At 58.1% G+C, this 14,785-nt stretch overlaps 4 protein-coding genes across 4 annotated transcripts; 1 reads left to right on the forward strand and 3 right to left on the reverse strand.

Moving 5' to 3' along the window:
- Nucleotides 1-448: 448 nt before the first annotated feature.
- Nucleotides 449-3,547, reverse strand: PSEUBRA_003768 (Dual specificity phosphatase, catalytic domain protein; the record flags this gene model as incomplete). Its single annotated transcript, XM_016436852.1, has 1 exon — nt 449-3,547. The coding sequence occupies one exon, from the start codon at nt 3,545-3,547 to the stop codon at nt 449-451; it is 3,099 nt and encodes a 1,032-aa protein (XP_016291772.1).
- A 651-nt stretch (nt 3,548-4,198) lies between these two features.
- PSEUBRA_003769 (UBA/THIF-type NAD/FAD binding fold) lies at nt 4,199-7,273 on the reverse strand (the record flags this gene model as incomplete). Its single annotated transcript, XM_016436862.1, has 1 exon — nt 4,199-7,273. One exon carries the CDS (start codon nt 7,271-7,273, stop codon nt 4,199-4,201), a length of 3,075 nt encoding a protein of 1,024 aa, XP_016291773.1.
- Nucleotides 7,274-7,928: 655 nt separating this feature from the next.
- On the reverse strand, nt 7,929-10,196 carry PSEUBRA_003770 (uncharacterized protein; the record flags this gene model as incomplete). Its single annotated transcript, XM_016436864.1, has 1 exon — nt 7,929-10,196. The coding sequence occupies one exon, from the start codon at nt 10,194-10,196 to the stop codon at nt 7,929-7,931; it is 2,268 nt and encodes a 755-aa protein (XP_016291774.1).
- A 2,657-nt stretch (nt 10,197-12,853) lies between these two features.
- PSEUBRA_003771 (Glycoside hydrolase, family 18, catalytic domain protein) lies at nt 12,854-14,491 on the forward strand (the record flags this gene model as incomplete). The annotated part of the gene is made up of 1 exon (XM_016436845.2): nt 12,854-14,491. One exon carries the CDS (start codon nt 12,854-12,856, stop codon nt 14,489-14,491), a length of 1,638 nt encoding a protein of 545 aa, XP_016291775.2.
- Between the last annotated feature and the right edge of the window lie 294 nt (nt 14,492-14,785).

Below are 14,785 nucleotides of genomic sequence, written 5' to 3' on the forward strand. Positions count from 1 at the left end.
GCACATCTCGCTTTTACGCACTCCCTTCGATTGCGGGGTAAGACTCATCCCCCACACACACATTCTATAGCCGGAACTTCCCACCCTCTGTCTCGCTTGGTCATACAGCATGCCGAGCCACCCGATCGCGCTCGCCAGACCGGACGAAGGAAAGACGGATGAAGTCGACACAGCTCGTCACGGGAACACCCACCACAAGAGGAGAGGAGCTAAATCCGATACGCCTTTCCCCCCCACGTCGCGCGCCACGCCACAGCAAGCTCTAATTCCACCGCAAAGTCGGACTTACAACCCCCCCACACACAGCTTATCGCGCCGTACAATTCGCCGTTCCTTCTCACACTCTGGCCGTCTCACTCCCTCTCACGCAAGCCGTCTCACACTCTCCCACAACACGTGAATCGATCCGAACGAATGAGATGAAATGCAAGAGATACTTTGATAGTGTTTAAGCAACGACGTCCAATCCAGCCTCGCCAGTGCTACTCCTTCTCGGCCTCCTCGTTCCCGCGGGCCCACCCTTCTGCAGTGCTGCAGAGACCTTTCTGGCCGCTCCGACCTTGGCCGCCCCTGCAGTGGGTAGCGGGGTGCGTCTGCCGGCAGCCACGCCGTTTGCAGCGGCCCGTGCGGCGCTGGCTGCCGTTGGCGCGGTCAACCGGCTCGCTGGTCGAGTGGGAACAGGATTGACGGTCGCAGCTGTGCTCACGCCTGATGCTACCCGACTTTTGGCGGGGGGCGCACGCAGGTCCGCTACGCTCTTCTGCGCTCGCAGACCGGTCCCTGCCACTGCACGCGTGGTGGAAGGGACAAGTTTGGCTGAGACCGAACGACTGGTCGCAGCAACAGTGGGAGCGGGTGTGGAGCGCACAGTAACGGGCTTCCTCACCGTCGCCACTCGCGCACTGGACGCTGTGGCGCCGTTCAACGTCGGCTTGACCGCGCGGATCACTTTCGGCCCCTGTGTGGCGCTACCAACAGGCGTGAGCGATGCCCGGATCGGAGGCTCCACGTTCTCGGCGTCCACCTTGATCTCCTCCTTCACCTCAGGTTTGGGTGGCGAAGGGGTGGGATGGCGCATCGACACCCTCGGCGCGGGTGAGTGCTGCGGAATGCAGTCAATCACACCGAGGACGTCGGCGTCGCTCATCACTTTTACGGGGGATGGCTGTCGAGATACTGCCGCGCTCCTGACGGGCGGAGATGCGGGTGGAGGAGGACTATCGCGCAACCCGTATCGCTCTTTGACCGAGGGCGAGGCGCGGAAGACCTCCGGCTTGGGCGAGGGGCTGGCGGTATCGCGACGACTCGAGGCACGGATGGGCGTGGCAACCGTAGCCGTGGCGATGGTGTTGGAGCGCGTGCGTTCGAAGCCGCGGACGCGCGCGACGGGGGATGGGGTCAGGTTGACGAGTGCCGCTTTGGGAGAGGCGCGAGGGGTCGTCGAGTGAGGAGAGACGTTGATGCGCGACTCGACCAGAACGCCTGCTCCTGTGCCTGCCTCGACAGTGTGCGTGGTGCTGTTGGAGACGCCGCGCACTTTGGAGCCTTCGTCCGCTTCATCGGCCGCGGTCTCGGTGGCAGCAACGGTGAGCGAGGGAGCAGCAGCAGTGGTTGGAACGGCGTCTATGTGAACCGATTGAGACGAGAGCATCAGGTGGGTGTTGAACGACCGTGTTGCCGCTGGGTATCGTCGAGAAGTGAGCTCCAAGCGTGCTACCGTAGCAGGCGCTTGGATTGCTGGTCTCTTGCGCGACGGCGAAGGCGACTTTCTCGGCTGACCGACACAGGGTGCCGGCTTGACGTTCGGAGCGGCAGATGCAGGAACTCCTCGCGACACTCCTCGCTGTGCTCTCGGCGTTTGCGGTCCAGCAATGTTGGCATCCGCAGAATCGGCAGCGGCAGGGTCCGACTTGCGCTTCTGCCTCGGTCGCTTTTGCTCCTCCTCATCGCTGTCCCCCTCGATCGAGCCAGCACGGGCATGTTTGTGCACCTGTGCATGCTTGACGTCCTCGTCGAGGCTCACCTCGGCGTCGGTTTGCGAGTCGAAGCTGTCGTCTGCAGCAGCGCGGCGCTTGTTCGAAGCGCGAGTGACCGGAGCTGCACTTGCATTCGCTGCCGTCGCCGCAGCAGCAGCGGCCTGAGCAGCCGCTTCGATCTTGGCCCTCTCCTCGGCGATCAACAACTTGGCCTCCTTCATCGCATGGTCGCGCACGCCCCACTTGATCCACTCGACAAAGTTCTGGTACATAAAGTGCTGTTGCGGCCCGACGACGCATCCCGGTCGCATGAAGCGCATGAACCCGATAGCCTCGCCGGCGCTGAAGCCGTGCTTCCACACGAGATATGCGCCGATCAGCACGCCTGTGCGACCTAATCCGGCCTTGCAGTGCACCGCCACGACGCCGTCCTGCGAAATGACCTTGTCCGCCTTGGCGATGAAGTCGGTGAGGATCTCGTCGGTAGGATTGGACCCGTCGTCGAAGTACATGTCCGTATGATCAATGCCGGCGTCCAAGAAGGCCTCGCGGTCGTAGAGCGGGTTATTGAGACGCACGACAAGCTTGACCCCGCGGTCTTTGAAGTAGCGAATGGTACGACCGAACAACTTGTCCTCTCCTGGTGGGTGGAACGAGTAGGATGCGGGCAGACGACCTTCTCCGACGCGGAGCGCTTCGACGTAGGTGCGGTCGTTGGGCGAGGCAAAGGCGATAAAGTTGGGCGTGATCCAGTTCCAGTCGCCGTTGCTCACCTCTTCGTACTTTTCGTACTCGTCCAGGTTGAATGTAGTGAGATCGAGCAGGCCTTCATTGATAGCACGATGGACGCCGTAGAGGATATCTTGGATGGAGAGATTGTAATCGGCTCGACCGTAGCCAGCGTCACGGAAAGGCCTGAACTCTAGTTCAGAGATCGGGTAGAAGGCGTCTGCGGGATTGACTTTGCCGATGATCATGGCGTAGAGTGTGACGAGCAGCGCTGCGTTGGCCTTCTGTGCGGGTGCATCGGTGGTGTAGAGCACGAGGGTAGCGTCTTGCATGTCTGGGTCGGTGAGCATGTGATGGACGTGCAGGCAGAAGCGGTAGAACATGCCGACGTTGAGCGGACCCCAATCAAACCAGAAGCTGAGGTAGACGAGATCGCGGTCGATGTTGAACCAGTGCAGCCGCGATGGATTGGTCTCGCTTGCGTCTACATACTTCTTGATCTCGGCATCGTTGAAGTTCTTCCACGCCGCTGGCTGGCCGTCTTGGTCGTTCAAGTCGTCTTCGGATGGCAAGTCGCCGGCGAACCATGTGAACCAGAGTCGTTTGTGGATGCGGATGAGGGGATGAGAGGGCCACAACTTGCCTGGGCTCTTGTTGCGGACTTTCCTCGGGGAGCGATGCGGTGAGTTAGGTAGATCTTGAAGTACAGCGCTCTCAATGAGCTGATCGTCGGGATGCGGTGTGTTGCTGCTTTCGGCGTCCGAGTCGAGGAAATCGGAATCGTCGGGAGCAATGATGTGCTGCTGCCTCTCTTCGAGGACGAAAGCGGAAGTGGATGCCATCTTGAGGGAAGTGATGCTAAAAGAGATGCTTTGAGAGATGTTTGATGTTATTGCTGCTGCGGGAGCCGTGGCTGATGAAGTATTGCGGATGCTTGGATATCGAATGTAAGATGTTGCAGATGCTTGAGATGCTTGTCGTCGCAGCCGTGGCGAGATGCGAGTCGGATCGTCTGTTCTGGCTTGACAGCAATCGAAAGGATAGCGACCACGACTGAGCTTGCGGAAGGAGAGGGCAAAGGCGATAGGAAGAATGTGACGAGGCAGGAGCGAAAGATTGTTGCGAGCGTTGAACCGGATATCGGAGCGATGCTTGGCTCTTTTGCCTCAAAACAACACTCACTCAACGGCCAAAGCGGCAAATGCAACTGAATCAGCCTCAGCCCTTTCAGCCTTGTTTTGGCTGCCCTGCTTAGCGAGCGCGTCTGGGCCTCTGCGCGTGACCTCTGCAATTTCGCCTCCTTCCAACTCCACACCAACACTCGCTTTCATCGACGTCGTTTGTCTTTCGGCGTAACATCTTTGCTTTTTTGCGCCGACCTGTTCAGCCTCGTCCTCAGAGCAGACAGACTTGGAAGCTCTTGCAAAGGTCGATGACATCTTTCAATGATTTGAATGTGATTGCACAACATTTCGAAGCGTACTATGTATCTTCTACTTGACCTTGACCACCACGAACGGCACCTCAACGTCCTCGCCCTCCAGGTCGTCTGCCATAATTTCGACGATGACCCACTGCGCGTGCTTCGGGATGGGCTTCTTGGACACCGTCTTAATCAGCGTGCTCATCTTCATCTTGAGCCTCTCCTCGCGCTTCTTCCCTGGCAAGAACGCCGAGAACAGCATCGAAACGCCAGAGCTCAGCATCGACACCTCCAGGCCGTGCTTCTCCTTGAACAGATCCAAGAACTCCTGCAGCGTAATGTCCTGCTCCACCTTGAAGCGCGACCACAGCGTCCACTCGGTCTCGTTGTACTTGAGCTTTTGCGCTGCGATCGGGTCGCTGAATGCAATGAATGGCAGCGCCAGGTTGACGAATGCATTCGAGTACGCCTCCAGCTCCTTCTTCTCATCCAGCAGCTTGTACAGCTCCAGGTTGACCAGCCCCGTAGCCAGAGCTGTGGTAGTGGCGATGGCAGGGATAATCTTGCCTGCAATACCCTTGGTCTGATGCTTGTCGGCAGGTGAGATGCCGTAGTTGGTGGCTCGCAGGTTCGAGGCAGCCGTGATGAAGTCCATGTGGTGGTTCGTGTCATCGTCCTTCTCCATCTCGATTGGCTGCAGACGGAACCCAGCCAACGACGATGCCTCGGGTAGGCTGCTGGTCACCTCCGTCAGGTCGCCTCCATCAGCGGATGCGGCGTTGTTGCTGCTGGCAGCCGCCTCGTTCTCGTTGACCTGGATCTTGACATTGTCCTTGGGCTTGAATTCGGGCACCTGCATTGACGACAGCACCTTGCGGAACAGCCCAGCGTCGGCCTCACCCTTGAGACCGTAGTTTTCGGCGTGCAGCAACGCGGCGCTCATCACGTACTCGAGGTGCATCTGGTCGTCGGCGTCAAACGTCAAAGGCTTGGGCGCACGCTTGGGTCCCGACCAGAACGGCTGGCCCGTAGATGTCACTGCATCCGCAGGCAGCGAGTGCAGCAGCTGTCGGATGTTGTTGCTGTAGTTCTCCTCGAAGCGCATGCGAGCCCAGTAGATGCACTGCTCGAACGACTTGGGTCGCTCGTCAACAAGATAGAGCTTGATCTGATCCAGCTGCTCCTTGGCACCCGAGCCCGACTTGAGCGTCGTCTCAATGTAGTCCGGCTGCGTGAGGTACTGGTTGACATTCTCCGCCGGCTTGAGGAAGAACTCGTCAAATTGCTCGCGAGCCCACTGGATCGTGTGCTCAATGGCGTTGGGGAAGTTCTTGAGCGTGCACACCGGGATCGACTTCTCGGGAGGATCCTGGGACGATGAGTATGACTCGGTAAGATGAGGTACGACCACCTGTGTGTTGGCCTTGGTGCCGAGCGTGCCCGACTCGAGAAGTGGCTTCTCGTAGTAGACGCATCGACGGTCCATGTACTGACGAGCCTGCACGTTGTCCAGCGCATTGGTGACACCGGTGAGCGAGGCAAAGAACTCGTCACCGTAGATGTCTTCGGTCTCGGGTCCGACTCGGTTCTGGTGGCTGTGAATCTTGCCCTTGAGGTCAGGGTTCATCTCGGCCACCGCAGCTGCTGCCGTGTCGGCCTTGAAGTGACCCACATCCTTGGAGCGGAACAGGAACTGTCGGTTGAGATTTGACTTCTCGATCGTGTCCATGTCGGTGACGTGGATGATTCCTTCGGGGCCACTGCCGAGACCCATCATACTCCAGTTCTTGAGCATCTCGCATCCGATAGCACCCGAACCGACGAGGAACTGGCGTGCATTGGCAATCTTCTGCTGGAAGGTTCGACCCACCACCGCGATTTGGCCATCGTACCTCGAGTTGGCAGGTGCGAACTCGCTCTCTGGCAGGCTGGCGACCGAGTCTGGGAGCGACTCGAGAGAGTCTACGTAGAGATGCTGGACGAGGGGGTGGAACTTGCCGGAGCATGCCTTGAGCACCTCTTGTGCAACAAAGCCACCGACGTACGCGACCATTGGGGACAGATCACCTTGCGCTTGGAAGGCGAGCTCGCGAACCACCTTTTCAGGCAAGTCGGCGGCATCCTGACCGGATTGCTGGAAGATCTGTTTGGTGAGCGCGAGCACTTCGTCGGCGTCTTGCGCGTTCCTCGGTCGGGGCAAGCGGCCGTTCTTCTGCTGGAACTGGGAGAGCGCCTGGAAGCCAGCGTGGAGAGCGGCAGGGCGGTCGAACTTGGCGTAGTCGGCAATGAGGACTTCGGGCTGCTTTTCGCTTTCTCGCAGCGACTTGAAGGCGATCTCCTTGGGCATCTTGACCTGCTTGAAGATGCCGCCACGCTTGTACTCGCCGAGACCCTTGGTGCTGCCGATGGTGAAAGTGTAGGGACCCTTGACTGTGACCTTACGCGGCTGACTGTCGTTGAGCGCCTCCATACCTTGCACCTCGGTGAATGCAACATAGTCACCGTCCTCGAGACCATGACGGGTCTCGTCGAGGGTGGTGACCAAACCCTCGTCGTCCTCGCTGGCGATGGACACGATCATGCCGGACAGCGGCTGCTCGCCGGTAGGATCGTTGCAGAGGAACTTGGGGCCGAAGTCGTTGAAGATGGAGCCAAAGAGACCTCGCACCTCGGCCGAGATAAAGTGGGTGGAAGAGCCGTGGGTAATGTCGTTGACGCGGAGTTGCTCGCCATGGAGCGAGTCGGTCATGACGACAACCTGGAAGCGAGCGAGCACATCCTTGTTCAGCTCGCTCTCCTCGAGAACGCGGATGGGAACGTATGTGTTGAGCTCGGCGAGACGAGGCTGCGTGGCCTGATCCCTGCGAGCGCCCGAGGAGACATCTTCTGGGCGAAGGAAGAACTGTGTGCTGAGATCGGAGATGGAGACGGGAGTGGGGTCGAAAATGGTGATGCTCTTTACGCCTGCCAATGCGACGTTCTTTGCGATTTCGGCACCGAGACCGCGGAGACCAACGACGAGAACATTGCTAGCCGCCATGCGCTTCATGGCATCGTGACCGAGCACATAGAGCTGACGACTGTAGAGACCTTCGTCGATGCCCTGCTCGGGCTGATCGACCTTCATGTCCTCTGGAGCCGCCATTGTCGCTGTGGTTGCCCTGTGCTGTCTTGTGGAATTCAAGATTCTGCGTGCGGGGGCGGTTTCGAGGGGTGTGCTGATGCCGTCCTTGCCACTTTCCAATCGATAATGATGATGAGTGTTTCCAAGTAGCTGGTTGCGTGCAATGAAGATGAGCTGGGATGACAGCGAAGCAGGATGGATGGCGGGAGGTTGGGAGGGAGGAAGCGTCGATCTTCGAAGTGTTGCGTTCTCGCACACCGCTGTAGTGCCCTGTGCTGGCCTAGAATTTGCTGAGTTAGACGTGGAGGCTGAAGCGCTGGCTGAGCCGTGCGTTGGATTGTGCCGCGATTCCATTTCTAAAATCCGAAGTCACATCGATCACGCAGGCTCTGCTCGCTGCGCTGCTGTTCCATTTTTGGACCCAACTTCAGACCGCCATTTTCAACTGCCTTTTTGCGACACGGCGACACCCTGAAGACCTTTCAACGTTTCCGGCGACCTTCTCGAGCAAACTCACACTGTGGGAACAGAGATGGAAGACAATCCAGGCTTGATCACAGGCACGACAGCTCATAGCGGAAGGGAAGAGAGAATGCATATGTGTGTATAAGTGTAATGTCGTCCAATGCTAATCCGTCCTACAAAAGAAACCTTCGTCTACGAGCTGATCGTACATCTACTGCTGGTCCTGATCTGGCGCACGCAATGCACCTCTAGAATCATCGTTCGAAACCACCGACGCGGCCTTAGACTGCGGGCGCGACTGGGCCGAAAAGTGCTCCCACATGTTGACCAGGTTCGCTGCCGGTCCTCCCCCTGCCGCAGCGCCACCGGAACCAAACTCGACGCCGTCGTACCCACTGATGTTGGAAGCGTTCGACATGGAAGAAGGCAGCGCGGAGCCAGGAGCTGAGTTGGTGCTGGTAGCGCGTCCGCCGTCTAGTCTCTTTGCAGACCGCTCCCTGAACTTGGCGCTACTGTCGGGCGGAAAATCCGCCGAGCGGCGCGAGTCGATGGCGCCCGCCGTGTGCGGAGTGGCGTAGGCAGAGGCAAAGTGCGACGCGAGGTTGTCGGTCGACATGGCACGCGAAGGCGCCATCGAGTGCGAGCCGGACCTCGTCCTGGTGCGTGTGCCTGTTACAGTACCGCCTCCCGACAAGCCCGCAGTGCTGCCAAAGCGGAAACGAGTGGGGGACGGAGCCCGCGATCGAGAGATGGTCTGGAACTCTCGCGCTGGGGCACGGCCAAGATGCTGCAAGTGAGGGTGAGTAAACATGGCCTCGGCATCGTGCTGGCTGATCTGGTATCCAGCGCCAGTAGACGAGTGCGGTTCGAGGTCGGTCGACGACGAGGATGCGCCTGGAATGGCCTTGTGCAGCAAGACGGAAGACAGTTTGAATCCCTTGGCGATGGCCCACGAGACGAGGAAGCCGACCAACCTGCGCTCGATTGAATAGATGAGGGATGCAAAAGGGATCACACCCTCGATGGTCTCGCGCAGGCCCCAGGTGTCCTCATGTCGGACGATCAGACCAGCGTCGTTGAACTCGAGGCGGCTCATGACACGCAGCTGGATGCTGAACAACGACTTGAGCGCGGCTCTGGGGTGGAAGAGCGACCAAAGCAGCGCTCGGAAGGTGGATCGGCCCAAGCCCTCACTGCTCCAGTGCGGCGTGAGAGCATCGGCTGGGATAGGTGGACGTGAAGCCAATTGTTGCTGCACAGCCTCGGCATCGACGTAGTGGTGTCCGTTGGCGCCGTTGGTGAGGCTGTTGAGGATCGAGTTGGCGGTCGGCGTGGCAGCAGAGGAGGGTGTGGCCCCGAAGTCTTCGCCGTTGACGCTGGGAGGCGTGTTGGTAGCGTGTGGCTGCGTGCCCGAGAGCGGACGCATGCCACCGTGGCCGGGTGTGTGTGGCCTCGACCCACCCCAGACGCTCGAGATGCTGAAGGGCGTGGTAGGGCTCTGCGGGTGACTGGCGACTCGTGAGTAGGCACTGCTGCCACCATAATCGATGAAGGGGTGAGGAGTCATGGGATAGGCGGACGCAGACATGGGATGCGATGAAGATGCGCGAGGCGTGCGGTTGACGTCGCTGGCGTTGGGATCGGCAGATGGCTTGGGCACGGACGAACCAAAGAGCGAAGGGAAGAGAGTGACGGTGATCGTGTGGTCGATGATACCCGCTCGTGTTCCATCAAACTCGAAATCGGAGCAGATAACATCACGAAGCTCAGATTGAACGTCCATGCCTGGCAAAGCGAAAGCCATCATGAACTGGTTGGCAATCTGGTTCCTTCCGTGTGCGGAGAGCAAGGGAGATTCGAAGACGGCGCCGCTCTCGTAGTAGCGCCAGACCATCTCTTTGACCTCTTCAGGTTTGCGTTTGCAGGAGTAGAAGGTGCTATGGAGGCCGAGGATGACATCGGTGAGGGTGCTGGGACTGGGTGGACCAGCGCTGTATCCACCGCCATTGCCGAGGCCGTGCAGGCCAGGGTGGTGGGAGAGGCTGAGACTGCTGGGCCCGGCGTGGTGGCCATCGACGTTAGGATGGGCAGAAGCGAGATTGAGGTTGAATGGATGAGCTGATGGACCACTGCCCGCGCTGCTCTGGGCTCGACCGTGGACGCGCATTGAGAGGCTGCTGGGTGTCTTTGGTACGCCTGCCGAACCGCCAGGGAAGTAGCCCTCGGAGTGTGGACCTGGTTGGCGGGGATGATGGTGCCAGCCAGCAGGGACAGTAGCAGGCTTATCGGTAGCCTGGTAGGAGCCTTGACGGCGATGGTTGGATGCAGGCGCTGCCGATGTTGCGCTGACGTTGGAGGCGGCTGCGACGGCGGCATCCTCCTTGGCAGACGAGGTGGCGTTGCGTGGGAGGTCGATCTTGAGATCCGAAAGGTCACCAGATTGGCCCGACTGACCAGGGAACGGGACCTGAGCCGACATGATGATGAAGCAATCTAGAGGTTGGTGCTGATGCTACCACAGGCGGGGCGGTGAGGTTCTATGCGTACGGAGGCAGAAGCTTAGGCGGTGAGCCTACGACAGCATGCAAATGCAACAGAAGATGAATGAATGGCTGCTGTCTTGATGATGTATGCTGTGTTTATGGCGATGATGATGGTAGGAGGAGAGGATGAGAGAGGAGATGATGTTGACCAAAATGAAAGGAGATGATGAGATGCATTTGAAATGGCGTTGCAGTGTCTCGGTGCGCCTCTTTGCGGGGTCAGCCTGGCTTGGCCCTTGTTGCTGTCAGATGACTCTGGCTTTCAAGCGGTAACTTGACAGCCAGACAGACACACGCGCTCTCTCCTCAAAAGGCAATTTCACGCTCGACTCAATTTGTCGCCGCCGCCTGCTGCTGTTGAATTTTGAACTTTCTGCGCGATGATTTGCAGCCAATCCTCCGCATTTTGCTGTCGCCGATTTGCTGCTGTTCTGAGTTGCCGCCGCTTTGTCTCTTTTTCTGCGATCGTCGTCCCTGCCTGTCTGCTTGCCTGCAAATGGCGATGAAAAGGTCTCGATGCGTCCTCCATGCCCCAACACGGCACAATGAACGCTCGTCATCGAAGAGTCACTGCGCTGACAACCGTATTCCCAGCTGGGTCTTGTCGACGCGAAGCTCTATCCCCACTTTTGTCTCAGCTGTGATCTCCGCACCACTCATCACATTCCATCGAGTCGAGTGCGATTCCATCGAGACGTGAAACTCGACGGTGGCAAATGTACGATATCACATGCAGGTCGTTCTGTTGCAACCAGGATCGTCCAAGCGTAGATCTGCGCAGGGTTTCTGTCTGCACCTCGGATCGAGGCAACGTGGGAAATCGTACCACTGCTTGATACTGAACGGCCTGGAGCTGCACACTACGATACGCACCGGCATGGGCCAAAAGGGAATGTTGGGTTCCAGCCTCTACCATTCCAAGAAGCGGATGAGTCTCGCAGTCACAAATTGCCCGGCAGCCTAATCTCGCTTTCACAATATACTCCGCTTCAAGCGGCGACCCTCCCCCGCCCTGTGTTGATGAAATGCAAGCTTCTCGTGTTGCTGTCACTTTGTCTCACTTGGCCGTGGTCCACGCGAATCCCCTTCTGCTTGGCCTTCATTCTTACCTGGGATGTCGAGATGATGGATCTGTCAACAAGAGTCGATCGAGCCAAGCCAACGGAACAGGGATCGACCGAGGAGGCACAACATCGACGCATGCAGGGTGCTGTGGGCTGCGCTCGCGTGAAAGGGCGGGCAGATCTCCAAACTTTGGCGACGCAGTGGCAAGCTCAAATTTTCGTCCAGATGTTAGGCTTGTAAATGAGACAGCTTGCAAAAAAAATTGTCCTCCTACAGAGACGCGACGTCATTTGGCCTGTTACGATTCAGCCTCGCCCCAACGCGTTGTTTTCGACTCGCCTTGGGACCCGATCCGCCAAGCTAGCGGATCGGGTCTTGCACCCCACGCCAAGATCACCGGCCTGTCAAGAAGCGCGCCACGCTTCTGCCCCTTTGATGCTGTTCGTTTCCTTTGTCTTCGATACCGACTTGAAGCTCGATGCCGCCCCACCTGCTCCCTCTCTCTCTTCTTGTTCGCCGCTGGCCGATAAAGCTACGTCCGATCGTCAGAGGGGCACAGCCTCCAAGGATGCCGCTTGATTCCGGCTCTGGAAGAGGGTGAATTTGACTTGACATACAGTATGTCGTTTTTTGACATGGCTCATTCTATGGCCGCCGACAAGGTTCTTCCGCTGCGCCACCCTTGCATCATGCTTTCGTTCGGTCTTCGTTGAGCTTGCAGTTCTTCTCAGGGGCCGATGCAGCTCAACTTCTAACCTTGCGCTGCGAACCTATGATAGCCGTCGGAACCTCGGATGCGCCACAAGGATTCAGCCCTTTGACAGGTCCGGTAGACGTTCACATGACTAGCCAAGAGCGATTAGCTCAGACGACGGCCTGAACTTCGAGCACAAGCTAGCTTGACGGAGTATCCCGACGGATCGAGATTCGAAGCTGCCGGAGAATGCTGGTCAAGGTAGAGCTTGGTCGTAAGATTAGCCTTGCTAAGCTTGATGCTAGGTTCCAATGGACCGGCGACTGAGTCCAGGGCCCTCCGTGACCTTAAGTCTATAATTGCTATATACTCGAGCCTTTTCTCCTCTTCCCTAATTGCTTCGATCAGCTCATTCTCATTTCATCGTCGACCAGGCTGGCCGCTCTCCCTCCCCCCACCCTTTCTCTTCTTCTACGCCTAGAGCTTCCGTTGATCGGACTCGAGCTTTCGACCCCTTTCCCACGAGATCAGCTGAGCTTGATCGCTTCGAAGCATACGAGGGAGCCGGTTCTTCCCTATCTTTCTGACCTCAACAGTCGTTGATCGGCTTTCGAGGTATTCTCGTCTTTCACCGCCCCTGAGCAGGTCCCCTCCTCGTTGAACCCGCTGGAGAAAAACACTCCTTTGTAGACCACACTCCCTTCACCTCGCTCGGTGCTGGACACCTTATATACGCTCCTTTGTCTTCTCAGCTCTTCAGACGCCACATATACACTCCTTTGTTCATATCAAACAAAGGCATCGACTTCATCTCGCAACACGCGATACCTCAAGATGAAGCTCCTCCCACTCGGCGTCTTGGCGTTTGCCAGCCTACTCTCCACCTCGGCGATGACTCTACCTGAGGGCACCGGCCATGATCTCGCATCACCCATCGGGATGCCGGACAGCAGCAATGAAGCTAGACCAGGTGTCAGCTTCGTTCCCGATCGACTCTCCACCTTGACATCCTCTCCATCGAGTTCCTCCCCTCCTCAGCAGCGACGTTCTCTATGGCAGCTGCTCCTCGGCGAAGGCGGTACAGGTAAGGGCCAGAACAGGAGGCTGGTCCCCTCTGCCCGCTTCCGACCTCGCGACCTTCGACGTCATCTTTCCGCTACCTCCCCTCCCGACGATCCGAAAGGCGCATGCAAGCCGAACAACTCGACCTCCGTCACCAACCCTTCTTCCAACTCGACCCTTTCGGGTTCGATCTCCAACTCCACCTCCTCTGCCTCCCCACCCTCCTTCAACTCCTCGACCCCCCTTCCTCCGTCTAAAGTGGCGGTCAACATCACCGGTACCGGTGCCACAATCATGGCGGCCTACTGGGCCGACTGGACCGCGTCCACTCTTCCCCCTACCTCGATCGACTTCACCCACTTTGACATTCTCAATTACGCCTTTGCTCTCCCTACTTCCTCCTTTGATCTGTCCCTCCCCACTGATCCGTCGGGCTCACTCCTTCGTCGATTCGTCGCTGCTTGTCGTGGGGGCAACACCCGAGCGGTTCTCTCGATCGGTGGCTGGGGAGGGTCGACATATTTCTCGTCTGCTGTTCGCACCGCCGACTCGCGCGCGAGGTTCATCGCCAACATCATCCGTGTTTATCAGAGCTACAATTTGGACGGTATAGATCTTGATTGGGAGTACCCGAACGATCCGGGTGCGGGGGATAACGTATACGATCCATCCGACGCAAGGAATTTCCAAACTTTCCTGCAGGAACTTCGCGCCGCACTGCCAGCGGGAGCACTGCTGACGGCCGCAGTAACGCACGCTCCGTGGATCGGATCCAATGGCAACCCGGTTAGCAGCGTAGCGCGTGCCGCGGGGGCGTTGGATTATGTCATGATCATGAACTACGACGTGTGGGGTTCGCGCGCCAATCCGGGTCCCAACGCACCCCTGGCGGATCTGTGTGGGAATTCCACCCTGCCCAACGTCAATGCTGCTGCGGGTGTAAGGGCTTGGTCCGCCGCCGGTATGCCCAGGAACAAGATCTTGCTCGGTATCCCCGCGTACGGCTACATAAACACCTCTTCGAAAACCTCCCTCATTCAACGCTCTCCTCTCGAGAAGAGGTTGGGTGTGCCACTCACCTCCGAGGACGGTAGCACCACCGAAGGTCAAATCGGATTCTCGAAGATCGTCGCTGCCGGCGCCCTGCAAAAAGGTCCATCCGGCCTGTTCGATGGCGCAGGAGGATTCGACAAGCACTGGGACGACTGTTCCGACACCCCCTTCCTCACCGATGGCACCCGCGTGGTGACGTACGACGATACCAGCTCGATCTACGATAAAGGCGCTTTTGCTAGTGCAGCCGGCATCGGCGGGATCAGCATGTGGAGTTTGGACGGCGATACCAACGAGTGGGATTTGACGAGGAGCGCGAGGGATGGCATGCGAAGTACCAGTGCTGTCCCGTTGTAAAGTGAGCTCATGTGACGTGTGAACAATATATTTGTTGCAATAGCTGTCAGCTTGTTGGTGTGTGATAAAGACAATGGTGGGTAGTGGGGTCGCAACGGCGTGTGAAGGTGGGAATGGTGCTCTTTGTGTGAACGACTTTGTGTGGAAGCGAATCAACAACAAGTCCGCATGTAACAGCGGTGAATGCAACAGCTCCCACGACGTGTTTGCGACCCGCTTTCGACGCTGATGAAGAGGTGGGAAGCCCCACATCCCATCTTGCGCTTTGTTATCGTATATTGTCATCTCGGCCCT

Source organism: Kalmanozyma brasiliensis, assembly GCF_000497045.1.
Source record: "Kalmanozyma brasiliensis GHG001 unplaced genomic scaffold PSEUBRA_SCAF25, whole genome shotgun sequence".
Classification (NCBI taxonomy): Eukaryota; Fungi; Basidiomycota; class Ustilaginomycetes; order Ustilaginales; genus Kalmanozyma; species Kalmanozyma brasiliensis.